General features: G+C 42.4%; 1 protein-coding gene across 3 annotated transcripts in view; it reads left to right on the plus strand.

Annotated features, from left to right (window-relative positions):
* Window positions 1-25098, plus strand: part of SUGCT (succinyl-CoA:glutarate-CoA transferase) — a 643092-nt gene that overhangs the window by 224096 nt on the left and 393898 nt on the right. For all 3 annotated transcript variants that reach the window (XM_036738675.1, XM_036738678.1, XM_036738676.1), the window contains one exon: window positions 3528-3599. In XM_036738675.1, coding sequence (XP_036594570.1) covers window positions 3528-3599 — 72 coding nt within the window. The remainder of the gene's footprint in view (window positions 1-3527; window positions 3600-25098) is intronic.

Genomic DNA, 25098 nt, shown 5'->3' on the forward strand with positions numbered 1-25098 from the left:
CACCTCACTCCTCTCTCCCAATGCTAGAAGCCTCGATTAATATTTAAATGGTTTTGAAATGAGGCTTTTATCTTTGAGCTGAAGGCTTCAGAGAGGCACTTTGGGAATCTGGCTCCTTTGGCAGAAGCATTCAAGGGCACCAGCTTGGACATCCATCCCTGGCCCCAGGATGCCCCGTGGTGGAAGGTCCAGGTGAGATTCCAGGGATGATGGAGGCTACCACCACCTTCATTTGGATCCATTCAGAACTCGATTGGAATGGAGGCTAGTGGTGCTCTCTGCCTTGGATGAAATCTCTCGCTAAAGAAACAAATGAAATGTGTTAAACTAGGCTGGGGAGAGGCCAGGGCTAGCCGAGCTCATTTTTATTTTGGCAAGTAGGCATCACCTCACTTGCCTTGAGGCAGTTCCCTTGGTAAAATGTGGATGGTAATATCCTGGTACCTGTTTCACGGGGGTGTTGTGACACTAAAATGAGATATTTTGAGAGCTTTAGTAAATAAGTATTAGCGATTATTACTATCATTATTAGGCCATGTTGTGTTTTTAGGCCATACATACATGTAAATCACAAAATCTTTGTTTGCAGTCATGATTTTGTCCTAATTCTGCCCTTTTTCTCAATTATTCCAAATTAATGAGTTAGAGAAAAGCCTCAGTTAATGAGCATTTGAGTAACTGAATGTTCTCAGCTAACAAACTTTTTCCCCCCTAGCTTTCAAGCCATAGCTTGAATGCTTCTTAACCTGGAGAAAGCTGAAAGAGCCAACTCCTGTATCTAAAAGCTTTAAGACAAAAGATATACTTCCAAGCACTTATGTTTGCTCAGAACAGCCACCTGGAGCCACAACATCTGGAATTCCAGGTCTTTCCAAGGACCTCCAGAAGGGCCCTGACCACTGAGACCTTTTAGATGCCCGGGCCCCACTTTCTCTCAGTTACTTAAATTTTCCATGTGCTTACAGCTTTGTCTAGGGGCTCTTTCATTCAAAATTCCTGTATACAACCCTGACCTCCAGGAATAAACTGTCTTTAAAATTGGCTTCCATTCTGCCAAAAGTATAAGAAACCAAGTTTCAGCAAGCCATCCAACGTCTTTTCTTTCCCCGGTGCATACATATAATTTATTACCTTACTGCAGCGTTCTCTCAAGGGACTCACGAACAACAATACCAACAATACTGCTTTGAAAGGATCCAGAGACACTGCTGCAAGCTGGACCGTGTGATGTTGCTTCCTCTATTTGACCTTGGGCGAGTGGTTTTACTTTTCTGAGTCTCAGTTTCCTCATCTGTACTGACTAGGTGGCCTCAAATGTCCTTTCTACTTCTAGATTCAGAATTCTTTGATGAGGAGAAAAACAATCTTCTTGTTGCAAACCTTGATATTTTCAAAATCATTGTGTGACTAGGTCTGACTCATTTGCCCTGGCTTTTTTAGCGGGGCAAGGGCAGGGGCAGGGGGGAAAACCCATATAGATTACATACAAGAAATACTATCTTGGGTTTGCGAGCATAGGGGTCTGTGGACTCCTGCCTTTCCTCATTTGCAGATGAGAAAAAGCAAACTCCTTCCCATGGAATGTAGTGGGTAAAATTTCACCCTGTAGCTAGAAAGATGTATTTTCTTGGGAAAACATTTATATTTGTTATCCTGCTGCTAAAGACCATCACCACCATTTTGCATACCAACAACTATGTGGACAGTAATGGAAATTCTGTTATTACCTCTTGAGTACTATGGACCCACATTTTAAAAGGCTTTTAAGAGGTTTGACTTAGAGCTTGCTAAGTTAAAACAAATTGAAATGCCCAGCATTAAAAAGTGGCCCTCCCAAGTATCTTTCATCACGCCTTATGAATTTTGAGACAAGGCTGGGCTGTACATCTTTGCTTGTTTCCTAGGTAAATCATATGGTAGCAGTAAACTTTGAAGTGCTCGTATTGGCTCACAACATTACTTTAGATTGTTCTCTCCTTCCAGTTTTGAAATTTCTGATAATTATTCCAATGCTGATGTGGGCAGCTGTTTCAGGATCTAGTTTAGAAGTAAAAGCAGTAATACATCCCCCAGCATGGCTTCATCTCTTGTGGGCTGTAGCCCTATCTGCTCATGTGGTTGAACTAACTATTCCCCTGGCCTCAAAGCAGTAGAGAACAGAGCTGTTCTGTGTGTCCATGAACATGGCATGGTGAAGGCAAGGTGAAGCTGCTCTCTGTGGGTAAAGGAGAACAGATTTAGGCTGTGCCCAGAAATGTGGGCAGCAGGCGAAGTCTGAGCTCAGGACGCTGAATAGAAAGAGCTCAAGCTTCCAGGCAAAGATAGGACGCAGATCAAGAAGGCAGGACAGAGTCTTGGCCTGTCACTCTTGGAAATAAGGGAAGATTTTCAGAGTGCTGCCACCCTTTACTGGTGATGTTGACTTTCTGAACAAAGGCGTGCTGTATTACTTTCAGCATTCCAGAAAGACGAGCCTTTTTTGCTGTTGCTCACATACAATGTGTTATCTCTTACCTTTGTGTATTTGAATAAGTGGCCCCTCATATATTTCCTATCACCTCTAGACACTGGTCAGTCATCAAGCATTTATTAAGTGCTTACTATATGCAAGGTACTGTTCTAGATTCTAGGGAAAAGGAAAAAAAACCTACTTCTTCCTTCAAGGAACTCACTGTCTAATGCAAATATATGTGTGTGTGTCTATATATACATACATATGTGTGTATATATGTATATATGAGATTACCTTTACTATATAGGTAAAGTGGAGGTAATCTTAGATGGAAGGCACCACCTGTGGCAGCGAAGGATGGAAATAATCATTTATTAAGCACCTACTATGTGCTAAGCGCTTGACAACAATTACTTCATTTCATTTGATCCTCATAACAACCCTGGGCACTTTGACGGTTAGGGCTAAGATCTCAGTGGAAGCGAGACTGTGAAAGGCCCTTAGTAGAAGGTTGGATTTGGGTTTAATGCTGACATAAGCAGGGAAACTGGGAAGCTGAGACAAGGAGGGAGAACATTCCAGGCATGGAAGGCAAGGGTAACTGGAGATGGAACGTCATGGGGAGGAACAGCCACAAGGCCATTGTCACTGGATCACAGAGTTCATGGGGGACAGTGAGGCGTAAGACTGAAAAGGCAGAATGAACCGTATTCTGAAAGGCTTTAAGAGCCCAATAGGATTTTATATTTGAGTCTGAAGGTCCTTGATGGTTCTTGAGTAGAGGTGACATGGCCACACCCGGGCCTTTGGAAGACCACTTTGGCAGCTGAATGGAGGATTGATTGAATGGAGGATGGGGAGAGACTTGAGGCAGGAAGATCCCTCCCTACCTCTCCTCACCCCCAGGAGCCACTGCAGTAGTCTAGGCAAGAGAGAAGGGGTGGATACGAGAGGTGTTGCAAGGGTAGAAATGACAGGACTTGGTGAGGTTGGATATGGGGAATGAGAAATTGAAGGGCCGAGGCTCATGGGGGGTGGTGGTACCCCCTCATGCTAAAGTTTATTTGTTTTTCAGGCTTTCAGAACCAAGGATGGCTATCTTGTGGTAGGAGCCGGGAATGATCAGCAGTTTGTGACCATCTGCAAGGTAACAGTGATCCAATTTGAAGAGGAAAGGGGGCTCAGATGTTGTTTATAAAAGTTAACAGTCCATTTATGGTCTCAATTTAGAGTCTTAGTGAAGATAGTCAAGGCTTCTGCCTTTAGAACCCAGGAAGGGTGGGAGAACATGGCGGCTGTGTAGGGGAGCTGAACTGATGTAGTTTGTGTATATTCACCCAGGGTCTGTTTGGAGGCTTACTCCACTAGAAAACTTACTGACCTGTAGTCTATTACTACTCTGGTCTGGGTCATAGCAAGAACTCTGTGGATCTCCATTATCATCATTTCTAAAAATTTTAATTAATTTATTTTTAGTTTATAACAGTTCCACAAGCTTTTGAGTTCCAAATTTTCTCTCCCTCCCTCTGTCCCCATCCCTGCTCCCTTTCCCCAAGATGAGATGCAATCCAATATAGGCTCTACATATACATTCACATTAAATATATTTTCACATTAGTCGTGTTGTAAAGAAGAGTTAGAACCAATGGCACAAACTATGAGAAAGAAGAAACAAAACAAAAAAGAGAGGGCAAATAGTATACTTTGATCTCCATTCAGACTCTAGTTCTTTGTCTCGATGTGGATAGCATTTTCCATCATGAGCCTTTTGGAATTGTCTTAGAACCTTGCATTGCTGAGAAGAGCCAAGTCTATCAAAATTAGTCAATGCACAATGTGGCTGTAACTGTGTACAATGTTCTCCTGGTTCTACTCCCCTCACTCAGCATCAATTCATATAAATCTTTCCAGGTTTTTCTGAAGTCTGCCTGCTCATCATTTCTTTTTTTTTTTTTAAATTAATTAGTTTTAGTTTACAACCTTCAGTTCCTCAAGTTTTTAAGTTTCAAATTTTCTCCCCCTTCCTCTCTTACCCCCCTCCCCACCCAAGACAGCATGCAGTCCGATATAGGTTCTACATCTACCTTCACGTTAAACATATTTTCACAATAGTCAAATTGTAAAGAAGAAATATAAGCAATGGAATGAACCATGAGAAAGAAGAAACAAAACAAAAACAAACAAAAAAGAGAGCAAATAGTTTTCTTCAATCTGCATTCAGACTCTGTAGTTCTTTCTCTCAATGTGAATTGCTTTTTTCCATCATGAGTCTTTTGCAGTTGTCTTAGAACCTTGCATTGCTGAGAAGAGCCAAGTCTATCAAAATTAGTCAGTGCGCAATGTGGCTGTAACTGTGTACAGTGTTCTCCTGGGTCTGCTTCCCCCACTCAGCATCAGTTCATGTAAGTCTTTCCAGGTTTTTGTGAAGTCTGCCTGCTCATCATTTCTTTTTTTTAAAATGAATTAATTTATTTTTAGTTTCATTTACAATCTTCAGTTCCTCAAGTTTTTGAGTTTCAAATTTTCTCCCCCTTCCTCTCTTACCCCCCTCCCCACCCAAGACAGCATGCAACCTGATATAGGTTCTATATTTACATTCACATTAAACATATTTTCACAATAGTCAAATTGTAAAGAAGAAATATAACCAATGGAATGAACCATGAGAAAGAAGAAACAAAACAAAAACAAACAAAAAAAGAGAGCAAATAGTTTTCTTCAATCTGCATTCAGACTCTGTAGTCCTTTCTCTTGATGTGAATTGCTTTTTTCATCATGAGTCTTTTGCAGTTGTCTTAGAACCTTGCATTGCTGAGAAGAGCCAAGCCTATCAAAGTTAGTCATCAGAGATACCATGTGTCTGTAATCATGTATAATGTTTTCTTTGTTCTGCTCCCCTCACTCAGCATCAGATCATATAAGTCTTATATAAGTCATATAAGGATATTATGAAACCCATCTGCTCCTCATTCCCTGTAGTACAATAGTATTCTATTAACTTCATATACCACAGCTTGTTTAGCCATTCCCTAATTGATGGGCATCCCCTTGATTTCCAATTCTTTGACACCACAAACAGAGCTGCTATAAATATTTTTGAACATATGGATCCTTTTCCCACTTGTATGATTTTTTGGGATACAACCCTAGAAGTGGTATTGCTGAATCAAAGGGTATGCACATTTTTGTGGTCCTTTGTGCATAGTTCCAAATTGTTCTCCAGAATGGTTGAATCAGTTCACAACTCCACCAACAATGCATCAGTGTTCTAATTTTCCCATATCTTCTCCAGCATTTATCATTTTCCTGTTTTTTTCATGTTAGTCAGTCTGACAGGTATGATGTGGTACCTAAGATTTGTTGGATTTACATTTCTCTAATCAATAGTGATTTAGAGCATTTTTTCATATGACTATAGATATCTTTAATTTGTTCCTCTGAAAACTGCCCATTGACCATTTCTCAATTGGGGAATGACTTGTATTCTTATAAATTTGACTCAGTTCTTTCTCTACATATTTTAGAAATGAGGCCTTTATCAGAGACATTGGTTATAAAAATTCTTTCCCAGTTTTTGCTTTCCTCCTAATCTTACTTGCATTGGATTTGTTTGTACAAAACCTTTTGAATTTAATGTAATCAAAATTATCCATTTTGCATTTCATAATGTTCTCTATCTCTTGTTTGGTCTCCATTATTATCATTTGCCAAATACCTCACCTGTCACCTCCATGAGCAAGCCCAGCCTGACCAGGCACCACACATACACACTCCATGTGTATAATAACTTTTATCTGCATCATCCCTTCCACACTGGGATTAAACTCCTGAGGCCCTGACCATCAGGTGTCTACTGTAGGTCAGTAGTGCCCAAGCCAATATCCCTTCTTCACTGCTGGGTGAGAAGGAATAAGAAGAGGCCAAACCTCATCATCATCAGACTCTGAAGGGGGTGAGAGATAGAATCACTTGGTCCTTCACAATCTTAACGGCTGAAAAAGTCCCACCTCATCCTCTTCTAATCCTGGTGACTCAAAGTTTCTCCTTAGGCAAAGCTAATAAACAAAAACCCTCTTCTGTTGCTACCACTCCCATATGGCAGCTCCCAGCTCTCTTTCCTTGCTACCTCCAAACATGCTCAGATCTCCATTCTTAAAAAGCCTTCACTGGACTCTGGCTTTTGTCCTTTATTCTTCCCCACCCTCACCCATTTGGTAGTGCCTTCCCTCTGAGATGACCTACATATGCATGTTATATGTAACCAGCTGTTTGTATCTTGTCTCCTCCATCAGAATGGGCATTCCTGGAGGTCAGGGGCTGGGTTTTTTTTGATTTTTGTCTTTCTTTGTTTCCAGTGCCTAGCAAAGTACCTGACACATAGTGAGTGATTAATTAATGCTTGTTGATTGACTGAACTGCTCTGTCTAAAGTTACAATGATCTCTTTTTTAATATTATTTTATTATTTAAAATTTTAGTTTTCAACATCGATTTCCACAAGAGTTTGAATTACAAATTTTCTCCCTATTTCTACCCTCCCCCCACTCCAAGATGGCGTATATTCTGATTGCCCTGATCCCCAGTCAGCCTTCCCTTCTGTCACCCCACTTCCCCCATCCGCTTTCCCCTTATTTTCTTGTAGGGCAGCATAGATTTTTGTGCCCCATTGCCTATATATCTTATTTCCCAGTTGCATGCAAAAACAACCTTTTTTTTGAGCATCTGCTTTTAAAAGTTTGAGTTCCAAATTTCCCTCTTCCCTTCCCACCTACCCTCCCTAGGAAGGCAAGCAATTCAACATAGGCCACACATATATCATTATGTAAAACACTTCCACAATACTCATGTTTTGAAACTAACTATATTTCCCTCCATCCTATCCTGTCCCCCTTTATTCAGTTTTCTCCCTTGACCCTGTCCCTTTTCAAAAGAGTTTGCTTTTCATTACCTCCTCCCCCTGTCTGCCCTCCCTTCTATCATCCCCCCTTTTTATCCCCTTCCCTCTACTTTCCTGTGGCATTCTTAAGATACCTGATTGAGTGTATATGTTATTCCCTTCTCAGGTCAAATCCAATGGAAGCAAGATTCACTCATTCCCCCTCAACCTGCCCCCTCTTCCCTTCCAACAGAACTGCTTTTTCTTGACACTTTTATGTGAGATAACTTACTCCATTTTATCTCTCCCTTTCTCCCTCTCTCAATATATTTCTTTCTCATCATTTAATTTAATTTAATTTTTTTAGGTATTGCCCCTTCATATTCAACTCACGCTCTGCCCTCTGTGTGTGTGTGTGTATATATATTCACTTCAACTGCCCTAATACTCAGAAAAGTCTCATGAATTACATACATCATCTTTCCATGTAGGAATGTAAACAAAACAGTTCAATTTTAGTAAGTCCCTTATGATTTTTCTTTCTTGTTTACCTTTTCATGCTTCTCTTGATTCTTGTGTTTGAAAGTTGAATTTTCTATTCAGCTCTGGTCTTTTCACTGAGAAAGCTTGAAAGTCCTCTATTTTATTGAAAATCCATATTTTTCCTTGGAGCATGCTACTCAGTTTTTCTGGGAGGTGATTCTTGGTTTTAATCCTAGCTCCATTAACCTCCAGAATATCATATTCCAAGCCCATCTGTCCCTTAATGTAGAAGCTGCTAGATCTTGTGTTATTCTGGTTGTGTTTCCACAATACTCAAATTGTTTCTTTCTGGCTGCTTGCAGTATTTTCTCCTTGACCTGGGAACTCTGGAATTTGGCAACAATATTCCTAGGAGTTTTCTTTTTGGGATCTTTTTCAAGAGGTGGTTGGTGGATTCATTCAATTTCTGTTTTACCCTCTGGCTCTAGAATATCAGGGAAGTTCTTCTTGATAATTTTTTGAAAGATGATATCTAGGCTCTTTTTTTGATCATGGCTTTCAGGTAGTCCAGTGATTTTTAAATTATCTCTCCTGGATCTATTCTCCAGGTCAGTGGTTTTTCCAATGAGATATTTCACATTGTCTTCCATTTTTTCATTCCTTTGGTTCTGTTTTATAATATCTTGATTTCTCATCAAGTCACTAGCTTCCACTTGCTCCAATCTCATTTTTAAGGTGGTATTTTCTTTAGTGGTCTTTTGGACCTCCTTTTCCATTTGGTTAATTCTGGCTTTTAAGGCATTCTTCTCCTCATTGGCTTTTTGGAGCTCTTTTGATATTTGGGTTAGTCTATTCTTTAAGGTGTTATTTTCTTCAGTATTTTTTTGGGTCTCCTTTAGCAAGTCATTGACTTGTTTTTCATGGTTTTCTCTCATCACTCTCATTTCTCTTCCCAATTTTTCCTCTACTTCTCTTACTTGCTTTTCCAAATACTTTTTGAGTTCTTCCATGGCCTGAGCCCAATTCATATTTTTCTTGGAGGCTTTTGATGTAGGCTCTTTGACTTTATTGACTTCTTCTGGCTATATGTTTTGATCTTCTTTGTCACCAAAAAAAGGTTCTGGAGTCTGAGTCTGAGCCTGCATCCTTTTTCACTGCCTGTTCGTGTTCCCAGCCACCTACTTGACCCTTGACCTTTTTGTCAGGATATGACTGCTTGTAGAGTAGAGAGTGCTTTGTCCAAAGCTTTAGAGGCTCTGCTGCTGTATCCAGAGTTAGTTTTACTCCACTGTCACTGCAAGCTCTGCCACAGCAGCGCTTCTCCTCCCCCAAGAACCACCAACCCAGATTGCGACCCAGATCCAAGCAGGGCAAAGCAAGCCCTGCACTCTTGCTCTGGTCTGCTGCTTGATTCTTCCCACTGTGTGAGCCAGGGACTCAGGAAGCAGCTAATGCTGGAGCTGCACCACTGCACCACCTCCACCACCCCCAGGGCTGGTGGCCGGACTGCTCTCTAACCCAATCTAGCAGTTTACCCACTAACCTGCTCCATGGTCTTTGGTGTTTGTGGATTGAGAAGTCTGGTAATTGCCACAGCTCAATGATTCATGGCCCTAAGGGCTGCTCCGGTGGACTCCCTGTCTGGTCTGTCCTGGCATGGCCCATGCTGGGCTGCTGTCTCCTCCTAGCACCATGAGATAGACCCTTCCCAGCAACCATTCAGGTCATCCTGGGCTAGAGACCTGCTTCCCTCTCCTATTTTGTGGGTTCTGCAGCTCTAGAATTTGTTCAGAGCCATATTTTACAGGTGTTTGGAGGGATTTAGGGGAGAAATTAAGCAAGTCCCTGCTTTCCAGCTGCCATCTTGGCCCCGCCCCTTTCCAGTGATCTATTAATACTCAAATCCAATGGCTTCTTCTTAGTCCTTGTCCTTCTTGACCTCTCTATGGCTTTTTGGACCACTGACCACTCCCTGCTTCCAAACATTCTCTTTCTCTTGGTTTTTGTAATACCAAGTTCTCATCTGTCTGTTCCTTTTCAGTCTCAGTCTTTACCCACTAAGAGTGGCTATACCTTCAGCTTCTTCATGGGCCCTCTCTCCTCTCTCTATATTTGCTCTTGATCTATTGAACTCAATAGATCCAAATGGGTTCAACTGTAATCTCTATGTTGATGACTCTTAGATCTATATATTTAGGACCTAACATGGTAAAACATGGTTATACATTGGTAAACACATATTTATTGATGGATTGGTCAGTCCTTAATTAGTTTATGGATTAATTTTTTAGTTTAAATTTTAGTTTTAATTTTTAAATTTTAATTCTAGATCAGTAACTGCATATTGGCCATATATAATTGGATATATAATGGGCATTTTAATTATATGTATCTAATTCTCTCTCCATCTGTCCCTGTACTGGGCTGTGTTTCTCCTACTATTAAAATGGGTCCCCCAAAGTTCTGTCTTGAGAGCCCTCCTATTTTAACCTTTAAAGTCCAGCTCCAGTATCACCCTCTCCCACCAAGCCATCTTTGGCCCAAGCAGTTGGCAGTAACCTTTCACTCTTGCACATATGAGGCACTTGATTTGACCTTTGTGTGCATTTATCATGTGCCATTTTGTATGGTGGTTACCAATGTGCTTGTGATACACGCCACTAGGCTCTCAGCATTGTGAGGACAGGGTTGGTACCTTATCTGTACTGTTTGTTTCTCAGGTACCTAGAGCACTGCTGTTACTACAGTTGGTTTTGTTAAATTGAACTCCTGTTCAATTTAATTGGAACTCCCGTTTATGTAGCACCTGAAGCTTACAAAATATATCTTTATATCTCACTCAAATAGAGACTTCCATTTGGTTCTTGCCAGAGCCCTGTGAGGTAGGTGACATCAGTTAAATTTTTTTTAATGTGAATTTTTATTGAGATATTTTGTTTTCATGTTATTTACATTTCCCAATATAATCCTTTTCCCTCTCATTCCTCAGGAGACATCCGTTGTTGTAAAGAAAAAACAAACCCAAACCCATCAACACATCAGCTAAATCCAATATTCTGCTGAGTACTCGGCACCCACAATTCCCCATATCTCCAAAGGGAGGAGGAAGGTGGTTCTTATCTCTTCTTGGGGGTCAGGCTTGGGCACTTCCATTTCATGCATGTTGTTTTCCTGATGCTACTTCCTTCCCTCTGTGTCAGCTCTGACAAGTCCCTCCAAACTTCTTGGTGCCCTCCATATTTATTCTTTCCATTGTTCCAATAGTCTTCATTTATGTCCTTGCCTCCCAAGTCCTTAAGTTGTTCCTCACTCAGCAGGCATCAACATTGCTTCCAGTTCTTTGCTGGGCAGTGTCCACTTTATTTCCCCCCGCCCCACTTTAAAGATGAGGAAACTCAGACTTAGAGATGTCAAGTGACCTGTCCCTTAATGGCAGAGCTGGGGTGCGAGGCTCACCAGCCAGTGTTCTTTCTAGCAGGGATTTTAATAAAACTTTGCAGTCTGAACCTCTGATGAATACTTACTTATGTTCTACATATTTTTGTTATTATTTTAAGGTCACAATTACAGCCTCATAAAACAATGCTACTTCCACAAATGCAGTTTCCAAAATGAGGTCCTCAGGGAAATCATTTTCAAACCATTTCATTTTGGATATTTATTCACACAGATACATCTTCCAAAGTCTGGAGACTTGGCTAGACATTCCACTCTTGGGCTAGATATTCTCTCAATTCATATACAGGACCATATGTTTTATATATTATATGCATCAGCACCGAATAGTGACTAAAGGGCTGGCCTTGGACTCAGAAAGTCCTGGGTTCAAATCCTGCCTCGACAGAACAATTCTGTGACCATAGAGTTGGCATTTCTGACCTCCTACAGCTCTCTTAAATGAGAATCAATCTGATAATAAGCATTTTAAAAAAAAGTGTTTGTTCTGGGTCCGGCGCTGTGTTATGCCCTGGGTGACATGGTGCTGAGCACAGTGTTTTGCACATTGTAAGTGATGAGTAAATGTTTGCTGACTGAATTATTGACAGAGACAAAATGAAATAGTCCTTTCTCTCAAGGAGCTAAGCTACAGAAGGGGTGCTGATGTGAATGTGTGGAAGGAGTTTCTCATACCAGGATTTCCCCACAATGATGAAATCACTGATCAGAAACACATACACACACCAAAGTTTTATCCTAAGTCTGATTTGTCTCTTTCACTCTTTTAATAGGTCAATCTAGGTAGGAAACCAACACCTGAATAGAATTTGCATCAATCAATAAGCATTTATTTAGCACCTACTGTTGTCTAGGCATTGTGCTAAGTGCTCAAAGATAATGAGTGAAAGAATCCCTGCTCTCAAGGAGTTTGCATTGGATGGAGGAGCAAGAAAACAAGTACCTATATTAACATATACAGAATAAATATTTGGAGAATAAATGCAAAGTAGTTAAATACAAGGTAGATTGAGGAGGGCACCAGATCATTTGTTTTTAATTTCAAGAAAGTTGATTAAAATATATTTCTAGGCAAAGAGAAAGTTTTGTTTTCTTTTTTGTGTTTTTTAAAAATTGTCTTATTCACTTTCCTATCTTGCCTGGGCACCATTCATGTTTTTCAACTGACCACAGCTCTCTGGGCATCACTTGAGGTTTTTAAGATGCCCGTGAATTCCTTTCGAGACCCTATTGGGAGCCATATTTAATGCAGTCAACTTAACGCATCCAAAAAAAAATGGAAATTACTCCTTTTATATGAGAGGTTAACTGCTGGGGCTGAAAACCACAGCAAAGTGGGGGCCGCGGAGTAGGGAAGGTGATAAATGACGCCGATTCTGATTGCAGGAGGGCTCGGGCGGCCAAGGTGGAAAAGAAGCAAGTCCCGGTAATGGGGCCCTGAGTGAGTGCAGGGAAGATGGATTCCAACATTTGATCTGGGATCAAAGACTCCTCATTAGGAAGGGTCACCGTCAGAAATCTGAACCATACGGAAGCCGCTGCCTGTGAAGTCACTTAGGGCTGGAGCGGCAGAGATGTAATAGCCCACTCCTCGCTCTAAACGATCACAGGCCCTAACCGGCCCATATGGTTGGGAGCTGGCTCTTTGCGCAGGGTGGGGAGCTGGGGGGAGAGCAAATTACTGGCTGACATATTCCTCCCTGTTGTTGAAAATAACTTTGTGAATCCTTTTTATGTTTGATTCATTGCCATAGATCAATGTGGAGCGTTTGAACTGCCTCATAAATAACCATAAAGAAAAACATTTTTTGAGATCTCTCTTCCAAAGCAGCACTGCTTGCCATTAATTTTACTGCTCAAGTATGGCTTATCTGAAGGATGGGCCAATGGAGGGGAGAATGGACCAGGCCAGATAGGGTCCATGACAGACCCAGTTAGGGTCTTCGGATGGATCGGAAGTCAGAGGACCTGAGTTAATGCACTAGAGCTATTCATATGATCATGGCTTTGAGGCCGTGTGGGACAGCCCTCATGTTATAGAGGTGGAAACTGAGGCAGACAGAGTAAAGTTACAGCCAGTAAGCGTCTGACGCTGGATCTGAACCCAGACCTTCCTAACCTCAAGAGCAGCCCCTTATCTGCTGCACCATCTCGTTGCCTCTGAGTTGTCCTGAAAACTTCTATCTCTTTTCCTTCACAACCTGGAATCATGGATCCCTTGTCTTTAAAGGGACGGGTCTGGTCTAGGGAAGTTCATTCACTCATACATTCAACAAAAATTTACAGAGCCCAGGCTCTCTCTCAGCTCTCCCTTGTGCTAAGTCAGCATTCTTAGCACGTTGCTCGGCATGCAGTAAGGGCATAATGAGTACGTTTTCATGCATTCATCGGCAGCCCAGGCTCTGGAGCAGAGAAAGCAGACCCCAGGATTCTATACACAGCTGAGTCTTGGCAAAGCCAAAAGATAAGAGGGTTAGGGAAACTTGGGAATGAATGAGAGAAGCATGAGAATGCATTGTTGTGTGGTCCAGGTGGGGCTGGGGGCTCCACTCGGGCTCCCCCCACCTAAAGCTCTGTGTAAGGCACAGTGCTCAGTGCTTCGAAAGATGCACCTGAACTCGCACACAAGACGCAGAGATGTGAGCCAGAGGAGAGCAGAGTGAGGGGGATTCTAAGCTGACCCACTGAGTGATGAGCAACCAGCACCCCCTACCATTCAATTAGAGGCAGACTAAATGTTTGATGATGCTGGACGGGTGAATTAACAGTTCTCTAGTGGCAGACCCCAGGGATCTGTTCCGGGCCCTCTGCTGTTTGATAGGTACATGCATATAAGTACATACATATGCCTACATGCACACATACCTATACCTACACACACATACATATGCAATATTACGTAAAATATAATATATATTTAGCATGACTCAGTGAGTGGCATGTAGTGAATGACTGTGCCCTCTCTCCCTTCATTGTCTCATGTGTCAAATGGGGATTGTTACAGCATCTTCTTCATAGGATCATCGTAAAGATTAAATGAGTTAATGCACATAAAGAGCTTTGTGAATCTTAAGGTTTTATATAAGTGCCGTTCTTCCTGTTGTCGTTAATATTGTTTCGTTGGTACCGCTGTTGGTCCGGCTATTTTGGTCTTATTTGGTTTTAGTGATATCATTGTTGGTATTCTGGTTGCCTTGGTCATCACCATCATCATCATCGTCATCATCACCATCATGGTCAGCAGCACTGGCACCCCTCTGCCCTGGTCAGGCCACATCTGAAGTATGGTGATCAGTTCTAGGCAGTACATTCCAGAAAAAGGAAACGGGCTGAGCAAAGACACAAAGATGGGAAATCCAAAGGAGTATCTCGCGTTAGAGAGTAAACATCTGAGGCATGGGGGAAGGACAGAGAGAGATTTCAAAGTGCACGGACAGAAGCTCCCATCTGGTAGCGGCAAGCTTCTTAGTAACGTAGGAGACCAAGTAATATGCTGAGCAGAAGGATGGTGTTTGGGGCTGGAGGAAATGATCAATCACTTTAAACAATTTTTAGGAATGTAGGAGAAGGATTGCCAAGCGGCATTAAGGGCCCGCCAGAGCTTAGGCTGCATGAATTTGGAACAGAGGCCTTCAGCTCTGTTTTTTCCGTTCTCAGGCAGGACTCCACAGCCCAGGGTCAGGAGGGAAGAAAGTAGACATTTGGGGTTTCACAGGATTGTGAACCGCTAAAATAGATTGAGTGAAAGGGCAAGGGGATGTGGATAGCCCATTGAGAGCCCTGATGAATGGCTGTTCTGGGCATCCAGCCTGGCTAAGGGAGGCAAGTGAACATAGACTTGGGAGGGTCCAAGAGACTAGAGGCCTTGATATGTGCAGAAGTCACGTTTAGCACAAGAGAGATGGTATGGGAGAGGCAGAAAGGTCGAAGAGTCAGAATTCAGCATCTTGCAGATAAGACAGTGCCAAGTATCGACAAGTCACAACATGTAGCCAAGCTTGTGGATGAGAAGATAAAGTGAATGAGATGAGGAGGCTAAGAAATCAGGAAGGTATTGAATTGGAAGATTTATCAGTGGGAATATTAAAGCCATCTGGTAAGATGTCATGGTATGGAGATGGGTGAGGTTTGGGGGGTAAGGCTTGTGGGAAGATTCTTTTTTTGGAGGATCTAAGTTCTAAAGGCATCAAGGAAGGGGGAGAGAGTTCTAGAGGCTGGTAGACCAAATTGGGCTTCCCCATTCTTGCCGGTCCTAATGGTCACTCATTTCATTGATTCTCTAGTCACTAGTGCCCTAGTTCTCTTGTTCTCTTGTCTTTCTGCTTTATTGGTGGCCATCTGTGTCTAAAATCCTACTCCACCTTCTCTGCTCTAGGTTTTTGGCTGTCGGCAGAGACAGAGCTGCTCATTTTGGAAATCGGGGTCATGGTTGTAGATGCAATACTTCATTGGTGGAATGTGCTGAATGATGCGAGAGCCCTGAGAGGGAACAGCCTGGGTGGGTCCACTTTGACCTTGGGTCTTCTCTCTGATCTTCCTCCCCAAACACTTTGGCTGGAGGAGAATCTTGCAAGCCCAGAAGGGTCCAGAAAATGTTGGACATCTCATCATCCCACCAATGTTCCAGTGGCCTGGATAAACTGCTGCTAGTATTTGTACTGGTAGTCAATGACAGATAGGTGCAGATTCATGGTGCCACAGGAAACCCAGCAAAAAAATGATGCCCTGCTTAAGGGGACCCTTTTGAGTACCCAAAGAATGGGAGAAAAGGACTTCCAGCAGCAGGATCTGTGCTGTCTTTCTTTCTTGTGCGCTCTCTGAGCTTTAGCCCATGCCTGGATGTTGTATATATTGGTAGGAGAGTGTGTGCCAGACTGTTTTGGTGGGGGGAGGTTTTACCAACTGTTCTTACCATACACCTTAGTAAATAGCCCTTTCTAAAAGCTGCTTAATCCTGGCTAACTAAAGTGATTGCAACTGATAATCAGTTCGGGCTTGAGCCTCCTTTAGAGAATCGCCCCAGACTCCTCAAGGATACCCCTAGAACCTTGAGGGCGAGTTGTAACCTTGCTCAAGTATGGAAAGGATTGTCACGTGAAGAGGGATTCGACTTATTTTACTGAACTTGAAAGGCAGGGCTGGGAGCAATGGATGATATGTGAAGAAAGACAGGCTCAGGGGAGAGAAAAACATCCTAGCAAGGATGAGTATCCATGAATGTGATGGAATGTCCCAGAAGGTTGTGGGTTCTCTTTCCCTCACAAGAGACCTTCAAGCAAAGGCTGGATGACTGTGAAGAATAAGGTCAAAGACCTGTTGCTGGGAGGTACCTTTGAAGTCATCTAAGGTTAAGTGACTTGTCCAAGGTCCTATAGGTAGTAATAATAAAAACTAGGACTTAGATGGTGCCTTAAGGTTCATAAAGTGCTTTACAAATATCTTCTCATTTGTTTCTTACAAAAATCCCCATGTTACAGATAAGGAAACTGAGGCTGGATTTGAACTGACTGGTCCAGAACTCTATCCTCTGTACCACTTAAGTACCGAGGTATTAAGTGGCAGAGCCATCCACACTTGAAGACTAAAAACTCAGATATTTTTCCCACTATACTGTTCTAGGAGGGAGCTCTGAGAAGGGTATGTGAATTGGATCAATGGTTATTAAGTTCTTTCCTGACTCTGAAATTCTGAATTCTGGGGTCTCAGTACAATGAAAGACACACTGGGTGTAGATGGAACATACTGGCTATTGATCCATTCACTACTGGTTCCATTGCTGCTGGCCTCTCAGCCTGGATTACAGCCCACCTTGGCACAATCCTGAGGATCGCATTGAAGGACTTGGTTCTAGCTTCTGGTCATTCCATTGTTAGTGTAGGATGTAAGCAACATTGTTGGGAATGGGCAGGAGCTTGGAAGGGTCATAACTAGCAGGGTTAAGATTCACAATTATACAAACATACAGACAAAATTGTCATTCAAAAGATTGTCTCAACTGACACCATGTTCTTAGGAAAGATGGCAAATGTCAGTTTCCCCAAGTCACAAGTCTGCTCCTGAGACAGTAACACAGCATCCCACCTTAAGTGTATCTCTGGATATGGCTGTCTGTTCTTTAACCATGAATGCCAGCTTCCTTAACCACCAAAGGACAGATTAATTTTATGGGAAAAATATTCCTCTACTAGTTTATTTTAGACTGGTACAATCCACTCTTAACCAGAGACCAAACTTAAATACTTCTTTGTACCAATAAAGTGGTGACCTCATTAATGTATATGTTCTCTCAGTGATGTGGATCACAGTTTATCCTGCATGACTTTTGTCTGTTGCCCTCCATAAGATCACTACAGTGGAGTCCCTAAATATTCTAGGAGCCTACACCACCTCAGTTGTGGAACCAGTGTAACACACCTTTGTCCCAAATCCTGCTCAGATATTGTTGGATTATGCTTTCTAATCCATTCTACTACTCTCTTTCATTTTATGTGTTAATTAATCTTATTCATGTTCATGGTTATGATTGCTAATTATGTTTCCCTTTCTCCTATCTTCTTGTACTTTTACAAGTCAACATTCCTCTGTTAAGTGCCCCATATATGCTATAGGCACTGTGATGAGTGCTGGGTATACAAAGAAAGGCAAAAACAAAACAAACCCCACAAAACCCCCAAACCCTGCTCTCCAGGAGCTCAGAGTCTAATGGGGGAGACAACATGAAAACAACAGCGTACACACAAACTTTAGACAAGATAAACTGGTAATCTTACATTGGGAAAGGCTTTCTGCAAAAGATGGAACTTGTAGTGAGGCTTGAAGGAAAACGGCTTATGAAGGAGCCAGGTTAGGAAGGTCCTTAAAAGCCAAACAGACAATTTTTTATTTGATCCTGGTGGTGATAGGGAGCCATTGGAATTTGTTGAATGAGAGGGTGACATGGTCAGACCTGTGCTTTAGGAGGATCAGTTTGACCACTGAGTGGAGGAAAAAATGCTGTAGTGAGGGCCCAGCTGAGATTTTGTGAAGTAAGTTTATAGGGGACCCCGTCAGCAAGGTTTCTTCATTTCCCCAGCCTTGGTTAGCACATGTAAATAGAAGCAAAGACAATGGGTGGTGGGAATAATCCAAGGCTGGCCTTTTAAGGACAAGGTTGGTGTTATGAAAAGGGGGCAGAGGACTGGAGAAGAAGACAGTGTAGAATCAAACAGCTTCACCTGTGATCAATGCGGGGAAGTGGAGAGAGTGTAGCCAGCATAGGGGGGAATGGCCTGGGAATGTGCTGAGTGGAGGTATTGCAAGTCACAGAGGACACAAAGAAGGCTTGGGGTGGCAAGGCAGAGGGACTGTGGCGAGATAAAGGAGTTTCAAGTGGAAGACTTGCCGGTGATGGCAAAACCAAGTGTGGTGAGAGAGATGGAGTTTGTTGAATACCATTCAATCTATACTTGAAGTAATATTTCCACTGCATTGCCAAATAGGGGAGGGTTTGGAGAGAAAGATAATGAGTTCTCCAGTGCTTTCAGTACTCAGACCACCTAGACAGAGAAATGGTGCAGTGGTTAGAATGCTAAGCCTGAAGTCAGGAAGTTATTGAGTTGATTAGTCATGTCCGGCTCTGTGACCCCGTTTGGGGTTGAGTTCAAATCCAACTTCAGACATTTACTAGCTGTGTGACTCTAGACAGATCACCTAAACCTCTTTCTGCTTTAGTTCCCTCCGCTTTAAAATGGGGCTGGTAATAGCACCTACCTCCGAGGATTGTTGTGAAGATCAGATGTGATGTTTGTAAAGCGCTTAGCTTCCCAAGGATGAAGTTCCCTTGTTCCATTGAGGGCAGCTATGTGCACTCTGTCTTCTTTATCACCCCCCCCCACCCCCTTTTGCTATTTTTGCTCTGTTCTTTCCAATCCAAAGGTCATTCCCTATGTGAATCCCCCCTCCCCCCAAGAAGGAACTTAAGAATTGATTGGCTCTTCCTGCCCTCCTTATTCTGTTTGGCTGCTTGAGGGATAGTGGCACAGCTCATCCAGGGTGGATTGAGCTGCCATGGGAGATCCTCAGACAGAGGAACTGGAGGGAGATTGGATGTGGTCCTAGACTTGGCTTGTCTGCTCTTGGCCCCAAGTATGGCTCCATTCTCAGACCGATTGCCCCCAGAGCTTCCACCAGTGCCTTCAGAGGTGCCTCCTTGCCTATAAGACCTGCAGAGGACCTGAGTTCAAATCTGGCCTCAGATATTTGACACACTTACTAGCTGTGTCACCTTGGGCAAGTCACTTAACCCCAATTGCCCTGCCTTCCCTCTGCAAAAACAACCAAAAAAGACTTGCAGAATTTTATACAGTCTCTCCATACCTGTTTCCCTCCCTATCATCATGAGATTCAGGAAAAGCTCTTTGTGGATTTCTGAGTGGGATTCTTGTGGTCTCTGGGACTTTTCCATTTTCCCTCCCTGCAGAACTGACATTCATGGCCCCAGGACTTAGAATGAAGTGTAACTTTTAGAGGCTCTTGACAGGTTCTTTGTTTGTGGTGTGAATCCTGTTTGTGATGCTAGAAGCCATGGTGAGACCACCTTGCCCCTCTTCTTCATGAGGATTGAAGGGTTGTGATTCACAGTGCCTGGTACCCCCACTTAGCCAACCCTGAGAGAGGTCTCACTGTGCTTCTGTGCCTTCAGCGTTGGCATCTGGCTACGTTGTCCCACTGGCTTGTTCGTTTTACCTTCTTTTATTTTTTGTGTTACATTTTAAAGTGAACAATTAAATGAAATGATTGGTTAATTTATTTTTATATTACATTTTAAAATTAACAATTTAAACTTATTTAAATCAATTTGTAAATGAGAATTAATTTTCTTCTTCTACATCACCCCCGTGATTGGAAAACAAAAACAAAACTGTTTTTAACAAATATACTTCGTCAAGTAAAACGAATTCTCATGTCAGCCATGTCCAAAGTTGTGCGTCTTGTTCTGCACCATCACCTACATCACTACACTTACATCATCTGCATCAGAGTTCATCACCTCTCTGTCAGGAGGTAGGCTTATACCCCAAAGAGACCAAAGAAAGAAAGCAGGGGTCCATATGTATAAATATATGCACAGCAACTCCCTTTGTGGTGACAAAGAATTGAACACTAATGGGATGCCCATCGATCTGGGAATGGCAAATAAAGTATGGTATATAAATATAGTGCAATATATTAGGCTATAAAAATAATGAAGAGGAGAGTTTCAGAGAAACCTGAGAAGGCCTATATGAACTGATGCAGAGTGAAGTGAGCAGAACCCAGAGAGCAATGTATACAATACGACCAACGTGGCTTATATACCTTTTGAAGCAGTACGGCCTTCTGTCGTGATAGTTGTGCTGATGAAATCTGAAACTTTCTATAATACTGTCTTTTTGCCATTGATTTGGAGTCATTATCCAGTCCAGTGGTAACTCCCTTAGTTACAGGGTGTGAAGGGGATGATTATTTTGTTCTCGAAAACTCTGCCAACCTGACTTCTCATCCTTTTACCCCTCAAAGTCATTAGGCTTTTCTCCTGTATCTAGTGATAGATTTTCCAGTATTCATTCATTCATTGATCCATTCATTCATTCGTTTGTTAGTTCATTTGTTCATTCATTCCCAAACATTTATTAAAGACCCACAGGGCCATGTGGTACAATGAAAAGAGCTTTCTCTTTGGAATGTTGCCCATAATATCATCTCCTACCAGTGTGACCTTGAGAACCTGGCTCTCCTTTTCCTGCTCTGTAAAATGAGGAAACCAGACAAAATGTGGACTCCACTTTCCTTCTATCTCTCTATCGATGATCCTATCATAGACCTGGTCCTGTCCTAAATGCTGGGAACCAAAGAAACCCCCAGTGTGGCATCACCTGTGTTCATGGAACTAAAATTATGTGGGAAGGTGAATTACTTACATGAATTACTTAGCATGTAAGTGCAAAACTATATGCAAAATTAATCCTGAGTAATTTAGAGGATGCTAACAATTGAAGGGCAATAAAGCCTCTTATAGGAGGTAACACTGAAGGAGAAATTTGAAGGAAGTTGGGGATCCTAAGATGTGAAGATGAGGAGTGACTGATTTCCAGGCATAGAAGGCATCTTTTCAAAGTCATGGAGATGGGAGAAGGATGTTATGTGCAAGGAGTAGTTCACTTTGTCTGGACTATAAAGTCTGTGAGAAGTAATGAAAGATAAGTCTGCAAAGGGACCCTGAAAACAGGATGTGAAGGGCTCTGTGGGCTCACCAGAGAAGTTCTGAGTTGATCTTAGAAACAGTAGGAGCCAGTGAGAGTTCTTGAGCAAAGGAATGGCATGGCCAAAGTTGGGCTTTAGGAATGCCACCTCAGTGGCCTTACAGAGAATGGATTGGACTAGGGAAAGGCTGGAGATGGGGACCAAGGAGAAGGATATTGTAATAGTCTTGGTGAGAGGTGGGGAAGAGCTGAACCACAGTAGTGACTGTGAGGGGAGAGGAGGGAATGGATTCTAGAGATGGAGGTCAAGTTAATGAGACTCAACAACTGATTGGATAAATGTTAGACACATTTCAAATGGATATGTTTTAAACACATCTTATATATCTGTGCTTTATTATTTCATTTCTTTCTAATGAGAAGAGTACTCCCAAGTCCACCATGGACTTAGGGACTTAGGACTTAGCCCTGTTGCGGTAATGCCTCAGTTACCCAAGAACATTGTGGATGATGGGGAGAGGGAGGAATATTTCTATTTTTTCACCTTGTAAAACAAGAGTTCTTAACTTAGGGCCCATGATCCTTTCTCCCTAGTTGGATAGATTTCAGAGGACCCATGAGATTGTTTTTGAAAAAAAAATATTTTGATAACTGGATTTAATATAATTGCTTTCCTTTATGATCATATGTATTTTATTTTATGAATTTAAACATGATTCTGAGAAAGGGTCTATGGACTTCACCAAAGTAGCTGCTCAAGGGGTCCGTGACCCAAACAAGATGATGACACTTGGGCTAGAGAATGGTCAGAAACCCAGAAATGGAGGCACCTCTGGAGGACTACCTGAAGGTGACTTTGGTTTGTTGAGGATGGATAATTACTTTGATGGCTAATTATTTTAGCAGCTTTGAAAAATGAGATGGCCACATGGCTGTTGAGTTGACTCGGTGGAAGGACTTTGTTGCTAATCTTGACATAGAGAATCTGGGGCTTCCACAGTTCCCAGTGGGCTGTGGGTAAGGTCAAGTTTACAATCCTGACCTGTGCTGCTGTAGAGGCAAAGGTGGCTGCATTTCTGATTCATGAACTGTTCTGTTTCCTTGCCTGGGTGAGGAGCTATGAGGATTATTCATGAGAATGTCCTGGACCATTACTGTTGAATATTGCAAAATTATCATAACCATGCTTGGCCCAAAGAAGGGATGTGAGAATTCACTTTCCTCCCTTCTTTACAGCAGTGGTGGATTGGGGGTATGGAAATATAGTATTATGTGATATCAGACCTCGGCGATGTGTTGGTTGGTTTTGTTGACCTGTCCCCCCAATCTTTATTACAAGCAATGGCTGTCAACAGAAGGGGAGCATTACTAGAAATTTTATATGATGTACAAAATACAAATGCATTTAAAACAATAAATAAAAGAAGAAATTAGTTAAACAAAGAGTGAACAGAAGTGCAAGAGATGGGATTCTGGTCCTTTAATTGGTGATGGTCCATTCTATCTTTAATCATTGCTGAAAGAAATATGAGAGTTTGTGCAAATAGAGGGAAGAGAAATCGCACCTTGGAGAAGGGCCTGTTATTTTAGGTTGTCTTTCTCTCCTCTCCCTCTCTTCTGCATATCTGAGATGATAAATGACTAGGTTTGATTTAACCTGTGGGAAACAAATGATCTCATTAAATGTATATATTTAAAACAAATGCCTCCGCTAATAGAGGCCTCCTCAGCTCCCAGGGGGCCCACGGCCCCTCTCCCATCCCATAAATGCTCCTTCCGATGTTTTAGCACAACTGTGAGACTGTCTCCACACATTCTTGGGAAACTTCTTTTCCATTCCCAGGCTGCTTGGCGCAGTCATTATAGCCTTGTTCGTTTCCAAGATGCCTGATGGGACTTGCAAGATCTATTTTTCCTTTATAGGGGAGGAAGAAAAAGGGAAGTGGACTCCAGCATTTTTCTTCATGATTTCTTCAGGGAGAAATAGTAAAGAAAAATAGCGACCCCCTTACAGGAGAAAAAAAAAGTGGTTTTTTTTTTCATTGAATATCATAGCTTTTGAGAACATGACACCCCTCCCCCCTCCAGGTGAATGAAAGTCAGGGGACAGGGCTTGTCTAACCCCTTTTGTGTGATTAAAAAATTAAGTCAGATTTGTTCTCATTCAAATTGGGTCTTTAATTTGTTGTTGTTGAAAAGCTTTTTGTGAAACACGGACTTAAAGGTGGTTTTAATTTAAGGGACATTATAGTTGAATGATATCATTGTGAACTGAAGCGGATCCCTTCTTTTGGGGGAGTATTTCATGCAGTTGCTTCATGGGGAGGGGGGTTCTTATTGGGTCCTGCAGGCTGCCAACACCTTCCAATTTATTCCCCTGACAATGTTCTTCCTCTCCCGGTGCTCCCCTCCGATGCGTCCAGGGGGCCACGAACAAAGACTTTATCTCTGGGATCTCGACTTTTCTCATAGTGGCCACCTGAGTTCAGGTCCTCTTCACCTTGTGCCTTGATCTCCCTGCCCCCGTTGTCTCCTTTTTCCAGTCTATCCTCCCCATAACTGCCAAGCTGAGATTCCTAAAACACAGGCCTGACTCCATTACCGTCTGCTCTGCTCTCAAAGCTCTAGTGTCTTCCTCTGCCTTGTAGGATAAAATACAAACTCTTGCTTAGCATTAAAATGCATCAGAGTCTGGCTTCAGATGATCAATCTTTTCAGACTGATACCTGTCACTCCCTGCCCCGCCCCACCCTGGTGGATTGTAGGTTCCAGCCAAACTGGCTCAAGATGCTATTCCATTTCCTGCCTGTCCCCATGCCTAGAACGCCCTTCCTCCCTCTGGTAGCTCCACCTCCGTCCAAAGCTCGGCTCCCTTCAAGAACCCTTTCTAGGTCCCTCCCAGTTGTGAATGTCCGAGCAGTGCCTGGCACACAGTACATTAGTTTGGTGCCTAACATATAAAAACCTTTAATAAATGCTGGTTAACTGACTTCCATTGTACAAAATTATCATAAAACACATTTTGTATTTACCTGTATCTTCCAGTATAATGTAAGCCCACTGAGGGCAGGGAATATTGTGCTTTTGTCTTAGGCATCTTGTTGTCATAGTAGACAGAGTGAGTCAGGATGACCTGAGTTTGAATCTTGCCTCACATCCTCACTAGCTGTGTCATTCTGGGCAGGTCACCCCATCCTTCTCTCCCTCAGTGTCCCTATCTGTAAATAAAGATGGTAATAGCATTTGCCACATGGGGCCGTTATGAGGATCTAAATAACATGTAAAGCACTTTGCAAACCTTAAAGCTCTGTATAAATGCCATCATCATCATCATCATTGGTCTCTGAGGTCCCTTTTGGCCCTAAATCTACGATCCTCCATACCTGCTGTATGATCCTGGGCAGTAAGGAATGGCTTAGTAGGCAGAATGCTGGGCTTGGAAAGAGCTGAGTTCAAATACAGCCTCAGGCACTTACTAGCTGTGTGACCCTGGATAAGCCACTTCACCTCTCCTTGCCTCGGTTTTCTCAACTGTAAAAATCTGTTTTATTCTGGGAGGGGAATTATGTGGCATATCTCACTGTTTGAGTGAGGCAGATCATCTCAGATGAT

The sequence above is a fragment of the Trichosurus vulpecula genome, chromosome 9 (genome assembly GCF_011100635.1).
Source record: "Trichosurus vulpecula isolate mTriVul1 chromosome 9, mTriVul1.pri, whole genome shotgun sequence".
Taxonomy (NCBI): domain Eukaryota; kingdom Metazoa; phylum Chordata; class Mammalia; order Diprotodontia; family Phalangeridae; genus Trichosurus; species Trichosurus vulpecula.